Below are 20,260 nucleotides of genomic sequence, written 5' to 3'. Positions count from 1 at the left end.
TGTGGTCAGAGCACAGATATGGGCATCAGGACTCCTGGGTTCCATTCTCAGCGAGGGGAGGGTGCGTGGGCAGAGCAGAGGGGTGGGTGTCAGGACGCCTGGGTTCTATCCCCAGCTCTGGGAGGGAGTGGAATCCTAGAGGCTGGACTGGGAGGCAGGACATCTGGGTTCTCTTTGTGGCTCTGCCCCTGACTCAGTGCATGACCGTGGCCCAAGGCCCTACATGCCTCAGTTTCCCCATTTGTACTCTAGCTCCCGAGGGAGGGCATGAGGCTCAATCCAGCCATTTGCAAAGTCGCTTTGGTGTCTGTGGATGATGTTTGGGGTGGGGGGAGGGCTGTGGGGGAGAGAAGAAATTGCTAGTTCCAGGCTGCCCCCCTAACGGCCCCAACAGTAGCTCCTGCCAAGTCCAGGAGGCAGCTCCCCACTTCCCATCCACTCCCCTGAACTCTGGCCTCTAACCTTGGCTCCCAGTGGAAGGGGCTGTGTCTCCATGGGCTCTGTGTTGCTCCGGGACCCTATCCCCAGCATACCTGCTTCCCTGCTGGCCGTGATCCATTTGGAAAAATCTTCCCTCCTGCTAGCTCTGGCTCAGTGATAGCGAGTGAGCTGGAGTCCAGCCTGGCTCCTGCATTGGCAGCAGATCCCGGAGCCAGGTCCCCGCTGCAGCATCTTTCTTGCTGGGGCTGGGGCACAAGCAGGAAATACCCAGCTTGACTCTCAGATCCCAAGGCAGAGTCTGAGGCACTGGTAGTCACAGGCTGAGCTGAGCAGCGTCCCAGAGGACACTAAACACCATGTGGCTGTTTCTGCAGAGTCCTCTTCTGCGAAAGGATCTGTACCCCACTCCCCCACTCCCCCCTGAAACAAACTGCAGGTGTTTTCTCATCGGTTTTCTCGGATCAGGGCAACATTTGGTATCACTGGGACATTCGGCAGAAGGGCTGGAACGTAGACGATAGCTCAAACCCCGCTGCATTTCTCAGGTTGGGGGTATTTATTAAAGGCAAAGTATTCTAGGAAGTGGAATTGTGGTTAGAATAAGGGGAAACTGGACTCCTGGTTTCTATCCCTGGCTCTGGGAGGGAGTTATGCCTAGTGGTTAAAGCAGGGGAGCCTAGAACCCAGGACTCCTGGGTTCCGTCCCCAGCGAGGGGAGGGGAGTGGGGTCTGGTGGATTGGAACTGGGAGGCAGGAGTCACTGGTTCTGTTCCCAGCTCTGGGAGTGGTTAGAGCTGGAGGATCAGGACTCAGGACACCTGGCTTCTGTCCCCAGCTCCACCAATGAGCTGCTGGATGACCTTATCCCTCTGTGCCTCAGTTTTCCCCCTCTGTAAAATGGGGGTGATAGCATGTACCCAGCTGGGAGGCCAAAGAGTCTGCTTGGGAAGCTCCCTGCCAGGCTGTAGAAGCAACACGCTGTTATTACTGGGGACGGCATGGGATCCAGCATCAATTATCTAAACCACACTCCCGCCCCCCCCGGCTCACAGCATAAGATCCCTGCAGTCAGGGTGAGCCCCATCCCCAGGCTGGATGCTGGAGCGGCTGTTCAGCTGATACCATGCTTGATCTGACCCAAGCCTGCTAGACTCTGCGTGGGCCCCACACCTTCTGCGCCCCGCTGTCCTCCCCGTTTTTTTCACCATGCAGTGAGCCTAGCTCATTGATGTGGAATGCCCCAGGGGATCCCAACAGGCTTGGGGGAGCCGGAATCGCACCAGCCATGGAGATGCAGCCACCTCTGGGGTGGGGCATGGCAGCGGTTTAACGCTGCAGGAGGATTTAGGAGAGGGAGTGAAGGAGACTCCTGAATCTGACTGAAATGACAAGGGAAATTTAGGGAGGCAGAACAGACTCACCCAAGGGGAATTTGGCCAGGGGGTTGGAGTGGGCCTAAGGACCAGCTCTATTTCTTAGCCGAGAGACCCAGTGAAAGTACACAGAAAGGAGGGTGTGGCCGTGAGTTGTATGTGTGAGCACGAGCACCCGTGCACACTCCCCATTGCCCTCTACTGGCTGAAATCACAGTGGGCCGACTATGTGTCATAGCCCCTATACTGTTAAGAGCTGAGGGGGATTCCTCCTTAACTCCGGTGGCCGTGGGAGCAGAAGGCTGTGCGTTCGAGCCCGGCTTTCGCTAGCAGGGTCAGAGCAGCCCCTGGGAAGGGAGGTCCCTATGGACAGATCGCAGCACGGTTAGGCACACATGCTAGCGTCCAGCACTGTGGGTCTTATCAGTTCCGTGGTGCCCAAATCAAGATGCTGCTGGGGTGCAAGGGGTTTGGAAGCAGGACGTTGGGGAAAGGCAGCTCGTGGGCCAGGAGACCGTGGCCTGAGGTCCCATCTCTCCCAACAGCCAACTGTTCTGGGCTCTGGATAACGCACCGTTCCAGCTGCAGGATCTCTCCTGCTGGGGATGGCGTTTGAGCAGGCAGACCCGGCCCAGCTCTCAGCCCCCAGGGCAGAGTCTGAGGTGCTGGCACTAAAGACCGTGCCAGGGCTACATGGGCATCGTTCGGTTTACCAATGGGTGAACTCCTGACTCACATCCTGAATACACACGTTGTCCTCTCACTAGACTCCCCCTGAAGGGCCTGAGTAGCATTCAGAGGCAGTGTGGTCTAGTGGGTAGAACATCACCCAAGCACTCAGGAGACACCGTCCCAGCTCTGCTCCTGGGGGACTTCCCCTTCCCCTCGTCTGTCTGGATTGTGAGGGATGGGGGCTGTCTCTGACCCTGTGTCTAGGCAGCACCCGGCATAATGGGACCCTGCTCTCGAAGCGATCGGCACTGCAGCTCCTCGCCCTGGCTCAGGGCCTGGCGGGTTTCAAGCTGCGCCCGAGGACTCAGAGCATCGTCTGAGCTGAGGGGGAACAAGTCACCTCTTTGGAGGCCTTCACTGCTCCTTTCTGCTCTATCCCAGGTATCACCATGGCACCTGCATGCCCCACAATCCCCCCGGCAGGCAGGACTATCCCCATTCTATAGTGAGGCACAGAGAGGCTAAGTGACATGACCAAGGGCATGCAGGAGTCCATGGGAAAGCAGGAATTGACCCTGACTCTCTTAAGAGCCAGGCTAGTGGTGTCAGCACTGGGCCATCTCTGCCAGCTGGGGCTTGGGGCCTGGGCTGTGGTAGGCCTGGTCTACAGAGGAAAGGTTTTATTCAGTGCACGCCAAGGTGTGAATGCAAACTGACCTAGATCTCCTGCTCCCACTTCCCCTCGTGGGGGCATTCTCCTCCCAGCATAACTCCGCCTGCATAGTTCCCCCCAGGGGCACCGAGGCCACCAGCCCTGCGCTGTCTCCCGCGCTGCTATGACCCACCCCAGGGCAGATCCGCTGCCCTTGCTCCCCACCCTTTATCCTCCAGCCCCGTTCACATCTCCCAGAGACGCCAGGCGCTGCACGGACACCCCGCGAGAGCCGCTTCCTGCCCCAGGGAACCCCCAGGGATGGGACGCAGCAGCAAAGTGAGGGGAAGGGGCTCGCCCTCGGCCACCGGCAGAGCTGGGAATAGCCGTCACAGGTCTGAGTCTGCTGCTCAACCCACTCACCGGTGCTCTAACAGGGAGGGGCGCCGGCCTGACAGCCGGGAGACCTGGGTTCTATTCCTGACTCTGCCGCTGACTCACTGACCTTGGGCGAGCCGCCCACTTCCCCTTCTTTGTGCCTCAGTTTCCCTGTCTGTAACCCTGGGATAATGACACCTTGAGGGAAGAACCCATTCCCCCAATGCCAGGTGTTCTTGTTGCACAAGGCGGTTGCGGCCCCACCTCTCTCTGGCTGCCCACGCCCAGGGAGCTGCTGCCCCATTCCCACGCCAACTCACAGTTCCCGCCCCGCCTGGCGTTCTGGCTCCGGCTAATCTCTCGCCATACTGGGCCCTCTGGCTGGCTACAGGAGAGAGGGATGGGCATGCCCAGTGGGGGTGTTAAACCCCAGCCCAGTGGTGGCTCTGCAGGGGCATGGAGGCCAAGATCAGAGAGGCTGTGACCCAGCAGGGGGCAGAGCGAGCCCCCCTCCCGCTTACATTCTATTTCTAGCTCAGAAAGGGGGGGGGGAGCTGGGAGCCAGGACTCCTGGGTTCTTTTCCCAGCTCTGCTCCGATTTGCTGTGGGAATTGCTTCCTTTCTGTGTGCCTCAGTTTCCCACTGACCCCTTCCCAAGGAGGGCTGTGAAGCTCTATAAGTGTCGGGCAGGTGCTTTGAGATCTCAGGGCCGGCACTGCCACTGTCCCAGTGAGCCCAGGGCAGGGAGGTGCTGGCAGCTCTGGGGTTCCCTGCTGCTTGGAGGCCTGTGGCTGGGACCTTCCCTGGGCCGTGGTGTTGCCGTGCCCTGCTCGCAGCACCTTGGGAAGTGCCCTGGGCACCAGCACTGCTGGGGGAGGCCGTGGGCTGGGCCGGGAGGCGAGGGATGCGTCTCTCCCGTCTGCCGCTGCAGCGCCCTCCTGACTCAGCCACCTCTGGTCCTGGCCAAGCTCCCTGGGCAGTGGCTGAGTCACACCCGAAACTGCGGCACTGCGGGCAACGGGCTGGGAGCTGCCAAGGCCGGGCAGTAGCCTCCCCTCAGAGCCTGGTATCAGCCCAGGATCCATTCCCCCAACCAGAACCGCCAGCACCAGGGTTCACGCGTCCAGCCCCTGACAGCAGCTGGATCTGCCCGCTGGGCCACCAGCGCCAGCCCCTCACCTGCCCCCGCATGCCAGGAACAAGCCCGTTCCAGCCCCCCCCCTCGCCCGCCCACCGGGGCTGCCGAAGCCAGATGTCGGTGCTAAAATTACTCCCGGCTCGGGCGGGGAGCTGGGGGTGGGGAGCTGCGCTCAGCCGTCCCTGCCCGGCTGGCTGGGAGACAGGCCCCGGCTTGCTGGCTGGGTTATTTTTTTTATTATTATTTTTTTTTTAAAGGAGCTAATTCGGTCATGGAAAAAGGTTTGGGTGGAAATACCTTCCCCAGACGTGTGAGCGGAGGCAGTAAATGGGAGCTTTGTTCGGCGGCTGGGCTGGGAGGCGCGGCAGGGAGAGGAGCTCGGAGGCCAATCCCAGTCCCCCCCCCACCCCGTTCTTAAAGCCCCTCCATGGTCAGAACCCCCAACATGGAGCCAGAGTCCTCGGGGGAGCTGAATCTCCTCCCCCCCCGGCGCGGGGAAGTCCGGCTGGCTCCACAGAACCAGGCGGCAGTGGGTACTTGTGTGGCGTCAGGCTCCCGGCTGTTTGGCACTCAGGCCTAGCTTGAGGCAGTGAGGTCTAGTGGTTAGAGCACTGGGTTGGGACTCAGCACACCCGGGCTTGGCTCTGCTGCTGGCCTTCGGCCCGTTCCTTTCTCCTCTCTCTCTAGTTAGGCGCTGAGCTGCCCGGGGCAGGGGCCGAGTCTCACTCTGTGGCCGTGCAGCATCCGGCACTGAGTTCGGGTGGGGTCTCTGCTACCTGATAATCAGCTGGGTTTTGGGTCAGCCCCCCTCCCTCCTTGGCTGGGGTCAGTTACCCTGGGCTGATTCTGCTGGTCCTGGATCACCTAGTGAGTTTGGGGAGCGGTGCTGAGCGTGGGCCGGGGGGGCTCTGTGCAAATGCGAACAGCATGTTTAGCTGAGTCTAGCACCTCCTGTCTGAGGGGCTCCCGGGCATCTCTGACCCTCTCTCATTTCCCCAAATGTCCCTCCGGGGTGAGAATCATCCTCGTTTTCCAGACAGGGACAAAGAGGCAACAGGAGTGATGTCTAGTGGTGAGAGCAGAGGAGTGGACATCTCAGCTCCTGGGGTTCTGTGCTCAGCGTGGGAAGGGAAGTGTTCTCTAGTGGTTAGAGCGTGGGGAGGAGCAGGGGGGACTGAGACTCCTCGGTTCTATCTTGGGGAGGGGACTGTGGTCTAGTGGTTAGAGTGATGCCATCCGGAAGCCAGGACTCCTGGGCTCTATTTCCAGCTTCCTCCTGACTCACTCCGTGACCTCAGATAAATCACTTCCTCTCTCTCGCTCTAACTCAGTTTCTCCTGCAGCCCAGGAATGACTCTCACTCGTCACCCTGAGGGCTGTGGGATGTAGGCCGCATACGGCTTTCAGGACAGTCTTTTAGAAATCAGTGCAGTGAAAGTGGGCCAGCCCCTTTGTGTGGATGCAGGTCTAAGCACCTCCAGGTTTCAGAGGCAGGGGAAAGGGCAAATGACTTACTAATGAACATTTGTGGTCCGTCCCCACTGCAGTGTAAACCTGTGGCTGGGGGGATCTGGGCTCGTGCCCTCGCTGTTTCCAACCCCTCACGTGAGCGTCCGCACTGCATTGTAAACCTGGGTTCACAGTCGCAGAACCCGGCTCTCTCAGCCGTGTTAACGCGGCCACGCCGCGCAGACCCTCCGACTCGCGGCTGCGGCTTGAGCTTCGTCCGCACTGCAGCACGACTTGCCTCCCGGCTTCCGGTTCGAGCCCTCGGAGCTTGGCGTGGGCCTGTGCGGACGGTAGGGGATCGGTCTGCTGTGGGGATGAGCCCCTGCTTGGTCAGTGCCACGGCTCTGCCCCAGGGAGTTACCGCTGCCCCGTGTTGGCGGGTCGCGCCCAATGCCGCCCTTTGCCCCTGCAGCCAAGGAGCTGCAGTCGAGCCCCAGAAATGCTGGCAGTTGCCGGGGGCTGGCTGCTACCTTCTCTGGCTGGGTTTCCCATCAGCCCGGCCCGCTGACGGTTCAAGCCCCGGATCCTTCCAGAGGTGGCAGTTCAGGCCCCACTGTCCCAGCGCCCTGTTTGTAGAAACGGGGCCCAGTCCAGAGCTCCACTGGATTTCGGGCTGGGCTGGCTGGCTCTGATTCGGGGTGAGGGCCGGGATCCCTGGTGGGGCGGAAGGGGTTAGTGCTGTGGCTGCGCTCAGGAATGCGGTGCTGCGAGTCGGGGAAGAACCTGCATGCGCCCAGGTGCTCGGCCCAGGAAACTCCACGGGGCTGGGTTTGTTTTTGTTGCCTAAGCCTGTGGGTTTGGTTCCCACTGGGCACGGGAGAGCAGGTTCTGGCTCTCACCCCCCATGTGCTTGGGACCAGCCACACCCACTGGAATAAGGGCCTGGGGTGGCAGCTGCGGGCATGGAGAAAAGAGATATAGCCCCCCTCCCCCCAGCTACACACACACAGCTCAACACAGACCCACTCCAACACCCCCAGCAAACACACACGCATGTAACTGTGTGGGTTACACATGAGCATACACACACGGCTCAACACAGACCCACTCCAACTCCCCCAGCAAACAAACACACACACACACACACACACACACACACACACAGCTCAACACAGACCCACTCCCACTCCCCCAGCAAACACACACACACACAGCTCAACACAGACCCACTCCAACTCCCCCAGCACACACACACACACACACACGCACACACACAGCTCAACACAGACCCACTCCAACACCCCCAGCAAACACACACGCATGTAACTGTGTGGGTTACACATGAGCATACACACACGGCTCAACACAGACCCACTCCAACTCCCCCAGCAAACACACACACACACACACACACACACACACAGCTCAACACAGACCCACTCCAACACCCCCAGCAAACACACACACATGTAACTGTGTGGGTTACACATGAGCATACACACACGGCTCAACACAGACCCACTCCAACACCCCCAGCAAACAAACACACACACACAGCTCAACACAGACACACTCCAACACCCCCAGCAAACGCGCACACACACACACAAACAGCTCAACACAGACACACTCCAACATCCCAGCAAACAGAAACGTGTACACAAGCACACACACCCAGCTCAACATAGACACACTCCAACACCCCCCAATCAACACAACACTCCAACTATCCCAACACACGCACATATCACACACACACACCAACCTCAGCACAGATTCATCAACAAACACACCAACCCCAACAAAACCACACAGATCGACACACACGTACATACAGCCCCACAGACACACACAGTGATTCATCTACACACAACTAGGGTGACCAGATGTCCTGATTTTATAGGGATAGTCCCAATTTTTGGAGCTTTTTCTTACATAGGCTCCTATTACCCCCCACCCCCTGTCCTGATTTTTCACACTTGCTGTCTGGTCACCCTAACACACACCCCAACCCCAACACACCCCTCACCGACATACACACTCCGACAACCCTGCCCCTTGCAGAATCAGGCACCGAACCCAGGAGTCCGGGCTCCCAGACCCCCACCCCCTCTCTAAGGGCCCTGCTGGTGCTAAGAGCTCCCTGCCACAGGCTGACTTTTCGGAAAATCCAGCTCTTCTCCGGAGCCTAAGCAGGAGCTGAGCCTCTCTGGAAATCCGGCTCCTGCAGTGCCACTTCCCTGGGTGGCAATTCCCGTCTCTCCCTTACAAATACTTTTCCCCGCAGCCCTAACCTGCTGCCTCCCCGACCGCCACCCACAGCCCCCATTACAGTCTAATTATTGTCTCCCTTGCCAGGAACAGCTTGTGGGGAAAGTGGAAAATCTGTATTTATTTTCCCACCTTCAAGTAGCTTTTTTTTTTAAAAAAAACAACAACAAAAAAAAACACAAACCCAAAGCAGGCCCAGCTCAGTGGATTCCACCCGGCCTCCCCTCCCCACCTCCCGAAAATCCCCCACCCCACCCCACCCTGCAAGCTGGAACGGCTTGCAAACCCCAGAGGGGAAATATTTCTGGAGGATGCTGTGGCAAGGGGGTTAGGCTGGAATGTGCCGCACTCCACCTCCGCTAGCGGCGCTGCCAGCGTCCTGACGGGGAGGGTGTGGAGCAGGCGGCGGTGGGTCACAGGGGCGAATTGAAATTGCTGTCAGCAGTCCTGTGGGGTTCAACAGGGTCAGGTGCTGGCCTAGAGCAGAGAGGAAAGACGGACGCTAGGCCGAGCCCTGGCTTCAAGGTATTTAGGCATCACTGAGGATCTGCATCATAGCTGCTCTGAGCCTCAGTTTTCCCATCTGCACAATGGGCGCCCCGCCCTGCCTCACAGGTGGGGTTGGGAGGAGAAATCCTTTAGAGACTGAGAGGTATTCGGACACCACAGTATAAGGGGAGGGTCCTAGACAGACTGGAAACCCAAGATCAGCTGCATGGCCTAGCGGCTGGGGCCTTAGATTAGGATGTTCCTGGCCTGTGTGTGTGCGTGGCACCCTGAGCTCTGTTCGGGTCTGGAGGGGGGCCAGCAGAATGGCTCCTTCCAGTGCCAGACCCTGGCCCCGGTGGAGAGTGGCTGTGTCCGGCTCTCAGCGGGATATACACCTGCCTCCGCACACGGCTCGGCCCCAGTCTTTGTGTCTGTCAGCCCACCCCCACCCTGCATTAGCCCCATGGCTTAAGCAGCAGCATGGAGTGACAGTCCGTGCTGAGCCCGGCTGTGCCAGGGAGCACTGGGACCTCGCCGGACTCCGCTGCCCAGCGGCCAGAGCCACCCGTTCCCATGCACGTGGCTCAGAGCTAGCAGCTTGTCCGCTCCAGAGAAACGTCCCTGCCGAGGGCTCTGGGACGCCGTGGCAGGTGGGGCTGGAGGGGGGACGTTTGCGTCAAATCCCTTGGGAGCGAGGCGGGCGGAAAATCCACGTCTCTCTTTTTCCGTTACCAAAAAATACAGCCCCTGGGTTTGAGCAGGGCTCCGGCTGCAGGCTGCTCGGCCTCCCCAGCTGGACATCACAGCCCAGGCTGCTCTGACGGACCAGACCCTAAAGGCCGAACTGGGCAGATCAGGCCAGGGCAGACCTGGGTTTTACCTCTCTGGCCAGTCACTTCCCCGCCCGCCCGTGCTTGTGTCCTCAGATCGTCTCCTCCCCACTCTGTGGCTGGGAAGCGCCTGGCATAGCTTTGCTCTGGCCTGGGTGAGGGCCTCTGGGCACTCCCGCAATACAGAAAATGGTCCTAGCAGAGATGAGATTCCCTCCAGTCTGGGCCGTGGCCACGCCAAGGAGGTTACAGTCAAAGGCCAGGTCAGCCCTACAGCCTGAAGAGGGGTGATCCCTGGCTGGCGTCGCTGCGTTGGCAGAAGCCCCTGGTGCAGCGGATGCTGGAGGCTGGAATAAGCGACACCCAGTGCACGGTGCGGCTTTGCCGGGCGAAGCTACGTCCACCCTTGGGGTCCTTTGCCGGGACAGCCGTACTGGCGAGCATGTGTTGTGAGGCCTGCCCAGACAGCCTGGGTTTGCTGCAAGCATCGACTCCCCTCGGACACACGGAGCGAAACCTTCTCCAGGCTTTTCCAAGGCTGGGGCGAGGGCCTCGTCTGCACCGTGCCGAGGGTGGGAGAAGCCAGCGCCATCGAGTGTGACCTCACCGTGTTCTGGCTGAGAACGGCAAACTCATGACGTTTCGGAGGCCGCCTCTGCATGGATGTAACCTGCGATCCCCAAAGTGGTTGGAAAGCAGCACCACAGCTGACCCCCCCATCCCCCCCAGCCCAGCCCAGGGTCTGGAGAGAAAGCAGGGGGCCCTCCCTCTGCAGAGGGGTATCTGTGAGCTGGTTCTCTCGCTGGTTTCCATGGGCTGGACACCTCGGCCTGACAGCACGTTTATTTTTGGAACACAGGCTCCGAGAGGCCCTCACATATGGAAAAGCTTACGGAAACGAAGCCCTTACGTGAGTGGCTCACTTGAAATCTCATGGCTTTCACTGCACAGGCCGCTTGGCAGGGTCCTCCGCAGCAGGGGGAACAGAGCTGTGGGCCAGCGAGCTCTTGGATTTTTAAAGGCACCCAACACCATCCTCCCGCCCCAGTAGGATGTGTGCACAGACCAGATCAGAGAGACGACCGGCTCTAGGGACCTTTGTGCAGCTGGGCTGTTCCCTGGAGCTGCTGTGCAGGGTGCCTGCCAGAGTCATGTCAGGGCACTGCTGCGGTGAAGCTCACAGCGCTGGCGTCCCGGCTGGGCACTGCTGCGGGGAAGCTCACAGCGCTGGCATCCCGACTGGGCACTGCTGCGGGGAAGCTCACAGCGCTGGCGTCCTCGCTGGGCACTGCTGCGGGGAAGCTCACAGCGCTGGCATCCCGACTGGGCACTGCTGCGGGGAAGCTCACAGCGCTGGCGTCCCAGCAGGGCACTGCTGTGGGGAAGCTCACAGCGCTGGCGTCCCAGCAGGGCACTGCTGCGGGGAAGCTCACAGCGCTGGCGTCCCGGCTGGGCACTGCTGCGGGGAAGCTCACAGCGCTGGCATCCCGGCTGGGCACTGCTGCGGGGAAGCTCACAGCGCTGGCGTCCCGGCTGGGCACTGCTGCGGGGACGCTCACAGCGCTGGCATCCTCGCTGGGCACTGCTGCGGGGAAGCTCACAGCGCTGGCGTCCCGGCTGGGCACTGCTGTGGGGAAGCTCACACATGAAGCTTGTGGGCAGCGGGTGCTTTCCATGTGTCAGTGCCCCCAGAGAGGGGATCCCAGCCAGCGTGCAACGATCGTCCCCGCCGTATTGCGCCAGCATGACGCACATTAGCATCCTCCTTAGGGGACGCTAATTTCCTCCCCTTTATGTCCTCCAGTCTCCTGCCCGGCTCAACACTCCAGCTTCCCACGCTCACCGGTGGGGGGCACCACATGGCAGGTCATCTCTAGGGACAGCTTGGACCCTCGGCCTGTAGGACAGAGCTGCGGGGTGCAGCCCCCTGCCTGCTCCGTGGGGATCCGCAGGGGGATGGGGCCACATTTACCCCCTGGCTGCACTGTGGGCCTGGATCTGACCCGTGGGGCTCAAAGCAAGGAAGCCCCCGGCAAACTGCGACCCCAGATCAGAAGGGGAAGAAGCAGCTTTCCCTACTGGGTGACTACAGTCCCCCACCACTGGGGTGAGCATCAGGGCCTCTCTTCTCTGCAGCAAGATGAGGTAGCCCCCCCCCCCAATCTAAGCACAGCTTCCCCCGTCCCCCCCTGAGACCAAGCACCTGGGCCTCTCCCTCGCCTGTGGCCATTTCTCCTCTGCCAGTCATTCTTCTGCCATTCGCTTTCTGTGCTATTCCCCATTCTTGTGCCAGTCGCTGTTACCGTGCTGGGTAGCACAATCTTCATGGTACCCCCCGCCAGCCTGCCAACCCCTCTGCCACCTCCCTTCCTTGGGCCAGCCCGGCTCTGCTGTGCACCGTGACCGTGCCAGCCACTGCCCCTCTGCTCCCCGCCCAGGCACGACGCCAGCAAACCCCTTTCACCCATTTCCCACGGCTGCCACGCTACCCGCCACCTCCCTGCCCTCGCCTCCCGCTTTCAAACTAGGGTGAGGCAAGATCACCCCGGGGAGCGAGTGCGGGAGCCCGAACAAAGCGGGGGGGGGGCAGAAAACAAGCAGCAGAGGCGGAGGGGGGGAGCTGGGCGTGGGGGGAGCGGGAGCCGCAGAGGCGGCTGTTGTGAATTAGGGCTGTGGTGTAGTGTTCCATGTGGAAGATGTGACGCGCTCGCATTCTGCCCCCGGGGTGGTACAGGCCGCGCCGATGCAGGGCGAGCCAAGCCCAGACGAGCGCTGGCATCGAGAACATAAGCTCCATTTATCTGGGAACCTGAAATGACTCTTGATTTAAATCATATGGTAAAAGCAGAAAAAAAATCGCCTGCCTTTGGCCCCGGTTCAAAAGGGAAAACACACAGACACACGCGCGCCCTTGTGCGGAGCCGCTTAAAGGGCCAGCGCAACGCGGGGACAAGTCGGGGCCTTGTCCAGACATGGCGGGAGGCCGGGGGAGAGGGCCCGGGTTGGGGTCCGATGGCGCCGTCGGGTGGCCCGGGGCTGGAGCCCGGGTTTCTCCACTAGGGTGCGGGGGCTGCCATCAAAATATAGATCTGGATGGGGATTTTAAATGCGCACCCTGGGTCAGGTGTGTGTGTGTGTGTGTGTGAGTTGCTGTTCGTGTGCATGTGAGTTGTGTGTGTGTGTGTGCTTGTGAGTAAGGGGGTGGGGGGGTCGTTTGGACCCTGTGTCTAGGTCTCTCCTGTTCATGCATTTCTGAGCCAGGGGGCGTTCAAACCCACTTGGCTGCAATAAAACTACTCGGCTCCCAGGGCAGCAGGGTAGGGTTGCCAATTTTGGTTGGCCATATTCCTGGAGGTTTCATCACATGACATCATCTTTAATGCCTGGAGACTCCAGGACAATCCTGGAGGGCTGGCAACCCTACCTGAGCCGTGAGTTAGGGCACAGGATTGTCTGGGGAGGGGGCAGGACTCCTGGGTCCTAGTCTCAGCTCTGCTGGGTGACCTCAGGTGAGTCCCTCCCCCTCGCTGGGCCTCAATCTCCCCATCTGTTGCAAAGCACTTGAGACGTATGGACTGAGGTGGGGGGGCGGGGGGGTCAGGCAGATGCTAATGAGCCTATCAAAGCCAGTTTGAACCTTCACCACCCCAACCCCAGTCCTCTGGGGTTAGCCGGCAGTGAGCAGGAGAGACCAGGCAGGCATCCCGACTGTCGAACCGAACAGTGGCATGTTCCCTCCCCTTGGGTGGGGCTGGATATTTGGGGCTATGGCCCCTGCACCGTGGGTCACAGGCTACTGGACTGGCCTCCAGATCACCCTTCCCATGGGGCTGCAGAGCCATCCAGCCCTCCGTAATCGGGGCGGGATCGGCTTCCATGGGTACCCGAAGCCCTGCACGCCACACCTCCCGGCAGAGAGCATGCTGGGACAGCTGTGTTCCCAGCAAGCTCTCTGCTCTGCACATCTGGAAGTGCCCCCTCCAGCCGAGCCCCGCTGCTCTCCCTGGATGCACTAGGGGCTAACAGGGAGGCCCATGGGGGCAGTGCTCTCTCTGGTCTGCCATCATGCACTGGGGGCTCACATAGGGTGACCAGACGTCCCGATAAAATCGGGACCGTCCCGATATTTAGGTGTTTGTCCCGCGTCCCGACCGATCTTTGTCCTGATATTTCGCTCCGCCGGCAGCACTCGGCTTTTTTTTTTTTTTTTTGCTTTGCCGGCGGACCACCCCCACCCCCCACCCCAATGTGTCCCAATACTTTCTCCCTCTCATCTGGTCACCCTAGGCTCACGGGATGGCCCATGGAGGGAAGGGGACGGGGCTGGACAGCTTTCACCAAGGGAGTGGGGTTTGCTGGGTTTCTGCTCCGTCCCCAGCCAGCCCGCAGCCCCCACTGGCTCAAGCGATGCCCTTTTACCCTGGGGAGCCTGGCCGCCCAGGGGCATGAGGCTTGGCACAGGCCTATGGGGGGGATGACACTCGGGGGCAGCGTCAGGCCAGATCCCTGGAGTATTAATGGCACCTCCCATCCTCACTGCACCCTGGAAACTCCAGGACAATCCTGGAGGGTTGGCAACTCTACCCCTCCCCACCCTCCAGCAGGGGCTGGGCTGGGATCAGGGCTGTTACACATGGGGTAGGGTGGGGAGTTGGGAGCTGAGAGACACAGAGCCTGTGCGGGGGAGGGAAGGGGGGGGCTGCTTTCCCTGTGCCTGTGCTGCGTGCACAGGCCTGCGTGAGTGTGTACATGCCTGTACTGGGTGTGTGCGTGTTTATGTGTGTGCTCTGAGCTCCTGGGCTATCCCCACCTCCCTCGCAGGGTCAGGAGTGCCCTGACCAAGCTGGCGCTGTCCCAGCGCCCCGGGCTTCCTGGGGCCAGCGTCCTGGGTGCAAATCTAGCTCGCAAGGCCCAGCCGGAGCTGCTGGGTGCAGGGCCCTGTGGAAAACTCGGCCCTGGAGCCCTGCCGTGCCCGGACCTGGAGCGGCTCGGAGGGTTGCAGCTGCTCTTCCTCCATCAGGGCAACCTGGCAGGATGCCACCGACCCTCCAGGCCAGGCCCTGCCCCCGGCCCCCAGTTTCCTGCCCACCCTCTCCCCCATTGCAGGGGTCCCTGCGGGGGGCAGGGCTTTGGGACTCTGGGCATTGGCAGTGCCCATGCAGTGCAGCCAGGCTCCAGGGGGCCGAGGCCCCTGGCTGGCTCATCGGCTCTCGCCCTGCCCTGGCATCTGTGCCAAGCGGCAGCGTGGTGCTGAGCTCCGCCGCCGGGCAGGGAGGGGCTGGCCGGCAGTTTCACCGGCACCGTCTCATTCTGTCTTTCTTCTCCCGCAGCCAGGAAGGCCCAGCGGATGCCCCGGATCCTCCGAAGGCAGGAGGCAGGAACGCCGGCGGTGTGGGCGGATAAATCCTGGTGGAGGACACCCCAACCCCACTACCCCCTGCATCTTTCAAGGGAGATGCCCGGGGGCCATGGCGTGCTCGCCGCGGGGGGCGACTGATGCCACCAGGATCTTCGGCCGGTGCTGAAAACGGGTCGGGGCCGGGCGTCGCTCCATAGCAGACGGACGACTCCCCCCCCCCCCGCCTGCCCTCCCTCGCCATGGCAGCGAACAAGGAGAGGGTCTGCCCCAGCGGGACCCCACTGGGCCACATGAATGGTTTCCGCCCCACCGTTTACCCTTTCGCCTTCTCCAGCAGCCTCCGGGGCTCACCCCCTTTTGAGGTGCTCACCAGTGCAGGCTACTTCCGGGGCTTCCCCACCGACCTGCCCAAGGAGATGGCGTCTCTGTGTGAGTACCCGGGGCTGGGGGGGCCGCGCTGAGGGAGCGGGGGGTTCATCGTTGTTTAGGGGAACCATGAGAAGCTGGGAGGCTGTGATGTTGCATGGTGGCAGGGCTGGCAATAGCCCGCAGTGAGCTGATGGCGGGTTGGCGTGGGATCGAGGCCGAGAGGGGATTGATGCTGGGACGTGTGGTGCCACGTTGTAGTGAGTGGGGCTGGCTCCGGATGCGAAGGGGCTAATGGCCAGGTGCGGTGGGGCTGGTGCCGGATGTGACCAGGCGAATGGCCGGGTGCAGTGGGGCTGGCACTGGATATGAAGGGGTTAATGGCGGGGTGCAGTGGGGCTGGCTCCGGATGTGACCAGGCTAATGGCCGGGTGCAGTGGGGCTGGCTCTGGATGCAAAGAGGTTAGTGGCTGGGTGCAGTGGGGCTGGCTCCGGATGCAAAGGGGTTAATGGTGGGATGCAGTGGGGCTGGCTCCGGATGCGAAGGGGTTAATGGCGGGGTGCAGTGGGGCTGGCTCCGGATGCAAAGGGGTTAATGGCGGGGTGCAGTGGGGCTGGCTCCGGATGTGAAGGGGTTAATGGTGGGGTACAGTGGGGCTGGCTCCGGATGTGAAGGGGCTAATGGCCGGGTGCAGTGGGGCTGGCTCCGGATGCAAAGGGGCTAATGGCCGGGTGCAGTGGGGCTGGCTCCGGATGTGAAGGGGCTAATGGCCGGGTGCAGTGGGGCTGGCTCCGGATGCAAAGGGGTTAATGGCGGGATGCAGTGGGGCTGGCTCCGGATGTGAAGGGGTTAATGGCGGGGTGCAGTGGGGCTGGCTCCGGATGTGAAGGGGTTAATGGCGGGGTGCAGTGGGGCTGGCACTGGATGTGAAGGGGCTTATGGCCGGGTGCAGTGGGGCTGGCTCCAGATGTGAAGGGGTTAATGGCGGGGTGCAGTGGGGCTGGCTCCGGATACAAAGGAGTTAATGGCGGGGTGCGGTGGGGCTGGCTCCGGATGCGAAGGGGCTAATGGCCGGGTGCAGTGAGTCTGGCTCCGGATGCGAAGGGGTTAATGGCGGGGTGCAGTGGGGCTGGCTCCGGATGCGAAGGGGCTAATGGCCGGGTGCAGTGGGGCTGGCTCCGGATGCGAAGGGGCTAATGGCCGGGTGCAGTGGGGCTGGCTCCGGATGCGAAGGGGCTAATGGCCGGGTGCAGTGGGGCTGGCTCCCGGATGCGAAGGGTTAATGGCGGGTGCAGTGGGGCTGGCTCCGGATGCGAAGGGGCTAATGGCCGGTGCAGTGGGGCTGGCTCCGGATGCGAAGGGGCTAATGGCCGGGTGCAGTGGGGCTGGCTCCGGATGCGAAGGGGCTAATGGCCGGGTGCAGTGGGGCTGGCTCCGGATGTAAAGGGGTTAATGGCGGGGTGCAGTGGGGCTGGCCCCTGATGCGAAGGGGCTAATGGCCGGGTGCAGTGGGGCTGGCTCCGGATGTAAAGGGGTTAATGGCGGGGTGCAGTGGGGCTGGCTCCGGATGGGAAGGGGTTAATGGCCGGGTGCAGTGGGGCTGGCTCCGGATCCGAAGGGGCGAATGGCGGGGTGCAGTGGGGCTGGCTCCGGATGCGAAGGGGTTAATGGCGGGGTGCAGTGGGGCTGGCTCCGGATGCGAAGGGGCTAATGGCCGGGTGCAGTGGGGCTGGCTCCGGATGTAAAGGGGTTAATGGCGGGGTGCAGTGGGGCTGGCTCCGGATCCAAAGGGGTTAGTGGTCCAGTCTCTTTATTCCGGGAGCAGCTGGAGGTCCCATCCCAGACCAGGGCCGCATTGTGCTGGCTGCTGCGGGAGGGGGTTGCCGCAGGGGTGTAGCAGGGTGGGCGCCAGGGTGCGGTAGGACAATTTGGGGTTTGTCATCGGGGCATGGCAGGATTGGTGCCTGTAGATGGCTGAGCTGCTGCCAGGATGCGGCCGTGTCAGTGCCAGGGCGTGGCAGGGTCCGTGCTGGGAAGGGGCGGGATTGGTGCCTTCACATTGCGTGGCTGGCATCAGGGTGTGGCGGGCGTGGCGCTGGGATATTTTTAGGGTTGGCCCTGGGATGTGGCGGGGTCATTGCCCGGACGTGGTGGGGTTGGCGCTAGGCCGCGTTTGGGTTTGCTGTCAGGCCGTGGCTGGGTCAGCGCTGGGCCGTGGGGAGCTGGTGCTGGGACTTTTCGGGGATGCCACGGTGACCCGCTGCCATGACCTGCTGTGATGGGCGATGCTCTGATGGGACCTCCCGGTGGTCCAAGGGGAAAAGGGGGGCGCTGTCTCTGGTCTCCCATGGTGCCCTGGGAGCTCACCGTCCTGCCCCTGGCGGAGGTGGGTCTCTAGGGGGAAAAGTCTCCCAGCAGCCCCTGCTGCCCTCTAGTGCCAGGGGTGGGTCAGGCCCCCCACCCTGTCCCCGGGGAACATTTTGGCGGGGCTGGTGGCTCAGTGCCAGGGCTTCAGGGCTCCGTGGGGCTCAGCCCCCTCCTGCCTGCTGGGACAGGCCTGGAACCCAGCCTGGTCTCCCGTGTGCGGATCCCAACATGCCGGAGCCGCGTCCCCACGCCGCCCCGGCTGTCAGTCACAGGCCGCACGTGTCTGCGCCGCACGCGGGGCTGGGCTTATCCCTGTGGGCGTCAGGGTCCTCCCCTGTATGGGGAGCTCCTGACAGGGGAGTCATGTCCCCTCTCCTTGGGTCCTGCCCCCCGGCTCTGCTCATGCTAGCCCAGCCCTGGGCTGCCCCCCCTGAGCTCTGCTGACGCCCCTCAGTCCTGGCCAACAACCCCCTGTGACCACCCCCAGCTCTGCTGATGCCTCGTAATCCCAACCTGCAGCCCCTCCTCCCCACACCGCCTTCCCGCCCGCTAGAGGGGCTGCCACGTCGTTCCTTTCCCCCCGGCTGGATCTGAAGGCGGCGTGGGGTGGGTAGCATGACCCACCCGGCCCTGGCCGCGAGACCTTCGGGTTGCTCCCTGGAACGCTGCCCGGCCCTGTGCCACACCTGGTGAGGGCCCTGCTTGGCGTGACCTGGCCAGCATCCTGTGCAACGTTGGCCCTGGGATGGGGAGCCCAGGGGCGTGCCCGCGTGGGCGTGGGAGCCTGCTTGGGCTTTTTGACAGTGGAATCCCAGGCAGCTGCAGGTGGTGCGTGCCCCGGGGCCCGGCGGAGCGGCAAGTCCATTGCGTGGGAGGGGCAGGAACGCTGGCGTCTCGGGGGACGGAGCAGCTGGGCAAGACGGTGCCTGCTGCGATCCCCCACCGCCTGGGGAGGGCGTGTGTGGGCGAAGCCTCGCTCCGCCTAGGGCAGGGCCTTAGCTGACGGGCACAGTGCCCCCTGCTGCTCCGAGAGCCCCCGAGGTCTGGAGTGGTGCTGTGAGGTGGAGCTGCCATTCGTGATGGGGGGACAAGAGCCTGGGGCTAAGTGGGGGGCCCATGGGGGGCCCATGGGGCACAGCAGGGGTGTGGATGTGGGGCTCAGCAGGTCTGACTGCAGCTTGGGGCTTTCAGGCCAGGTGGTGTTTGTGAACACGGAACTGCCTCCTCGTGTTTTGGGATACAGGAAAGGGGTACGATTTTGGCAGAGGAATCTGCCCCCCGGACTGACCCCGGCCCAGCCCCCTTGTTCCCCCCCACAGCCCAGCCCCCTTGGCTCCCCCAGCCCCCCTTTGCCAAACTCCACGCGAGCAGAAAGCTGGCTTCTGTGCTGCTCACACTGGCTTTTCCGCGGGCCCGGCTCTCGCTCGGCCGACGGAGGGTGACGGCTTTAATCAGTGCCTGATGGACAGGCACTGGCAGCGCCGCTGGAAAGAATTATTTCATCTGGCTCCAGATGAGAGCTGCCGAGCGGGGCCCGGGTGGCGCTGGAGTGAAAAGGGCTCTGTGCGCTCCCCTCACCAGCCCCTCGCAGGCAGCGGGCGGGCGGCTTTTCCCACCCAGCCCTTCGGCTCTCCATCGCGGGAGCAAAGCGGGCTGGGCTCAGGGCACCTCACTCGCTTGCTTTCTCCCTTCTGCAGTGGGTCTCGGACTTCACTAGCCCATCCCAGCGCTCGCTGGGCCCCGGGGGCCGCCCGAGCCCATTGCACTGGGCCGCACCTGGGGTTTAGCTCCTGGAGAGTGGCAGGGCAAGCCTGGTACAGCAACCCCCTCGCTGCTCCCTGCCAGGGGCGTCGCCCACCCTGCAGAGCAGATCTGTCGGGCGCCTGCGATTACGGGCTGAGTGACTAATTTGGGGAGAGCGGGGGAGCTGGATGTGCAAAGGGGATGAGTGGCTTAGAGCGGGGGCGGGCGGGCGGGTGGGGCTGGGAGTCAGGACTCCTGGGTTCTCTTCTTGGCTCTGGGAGAGGAGTGAGGTCTAGCGGTTGGAGCTGGGGGGAAGGGGGGTGGGAGCCAGGACTCCTGGGTTCTATCCCAGAGTCTGGTGGAGGAGCAGGGTCTAGTGTGTTGGAGCGGGGTGGGAACGGGTGTCAGGACTCCTGGGTTGCTTCCTCACCTCTGATACTGCCTTGGTGAGATGGACAGCGCTCTGATGTGGGCAGGGGGCTGTGAGGGCATCGCCCTCCAGCTGCTGGGGTTGCTAATGGGACCCAGATCCATCCCCCTCCCAGGGCCCAGCCCTGTGCCAGCCTGGTGAGAGCTCAGGGCAGGGTCCCACCCAGGTGAGCTCGCAGAGGCAGGTGTCTAGTGCGTGAAGCTGGGACGATCTCCCGCTGCCCCTGGAGGACAGTGCAGGAGGTGCCTTGCCCTGTGCGTCTTGTAGCTACCAGCCTCCAGGGCTATCAACCCAGCACCAG

General features: G+C 62.3%; 1 protein-coding gene across 4 annotated transcripts in view; it reads left to right on the top strand.

The window, feature by feature from the left end:
- RARG (retinoic acid receptor gamma) overlaps positions 1–20,260 on the top strand; it is an 82,954-nt gene that overhangs the window by 20,173 nt on the left and 42,521 nt on the right. For all 4 annotated transcript variants that reach the window (XM_039514804.1, XM_039514802.1, XM_039514803.1 and 1 more), the window contains exon 2: positions 15,024–15,481. In XM_039514804.1, coding sequence (XP_039370738.1) covers positions 15,292–15,481 — 190 coding nt within the window. In that variant the 5' untranslated portion in view covers positions 15,024–15,291. The remainder of the gene's footprint in view (positions 1–15,023; positions 15,482–20,260) is intronic.

Source organism: Mauremys reevesii, linkage group 25, assembly GCF_016161935.1.
Source record: "Mauremys reevesii isolate NIE-2019 linkage group 25, ASM1616193v1, whole genome shotgun sequence".
In the NCBI taxonomy this organism is placed as follows: domain Eukaryota; kingdom Metazoa; phylum Chordata; order Testudines; family Geoemydidae; genus Mauremys; species Mauremys reevesii.
This window is presented reverse-complemented; position numbering and strand designations above follow the sequence as displayed.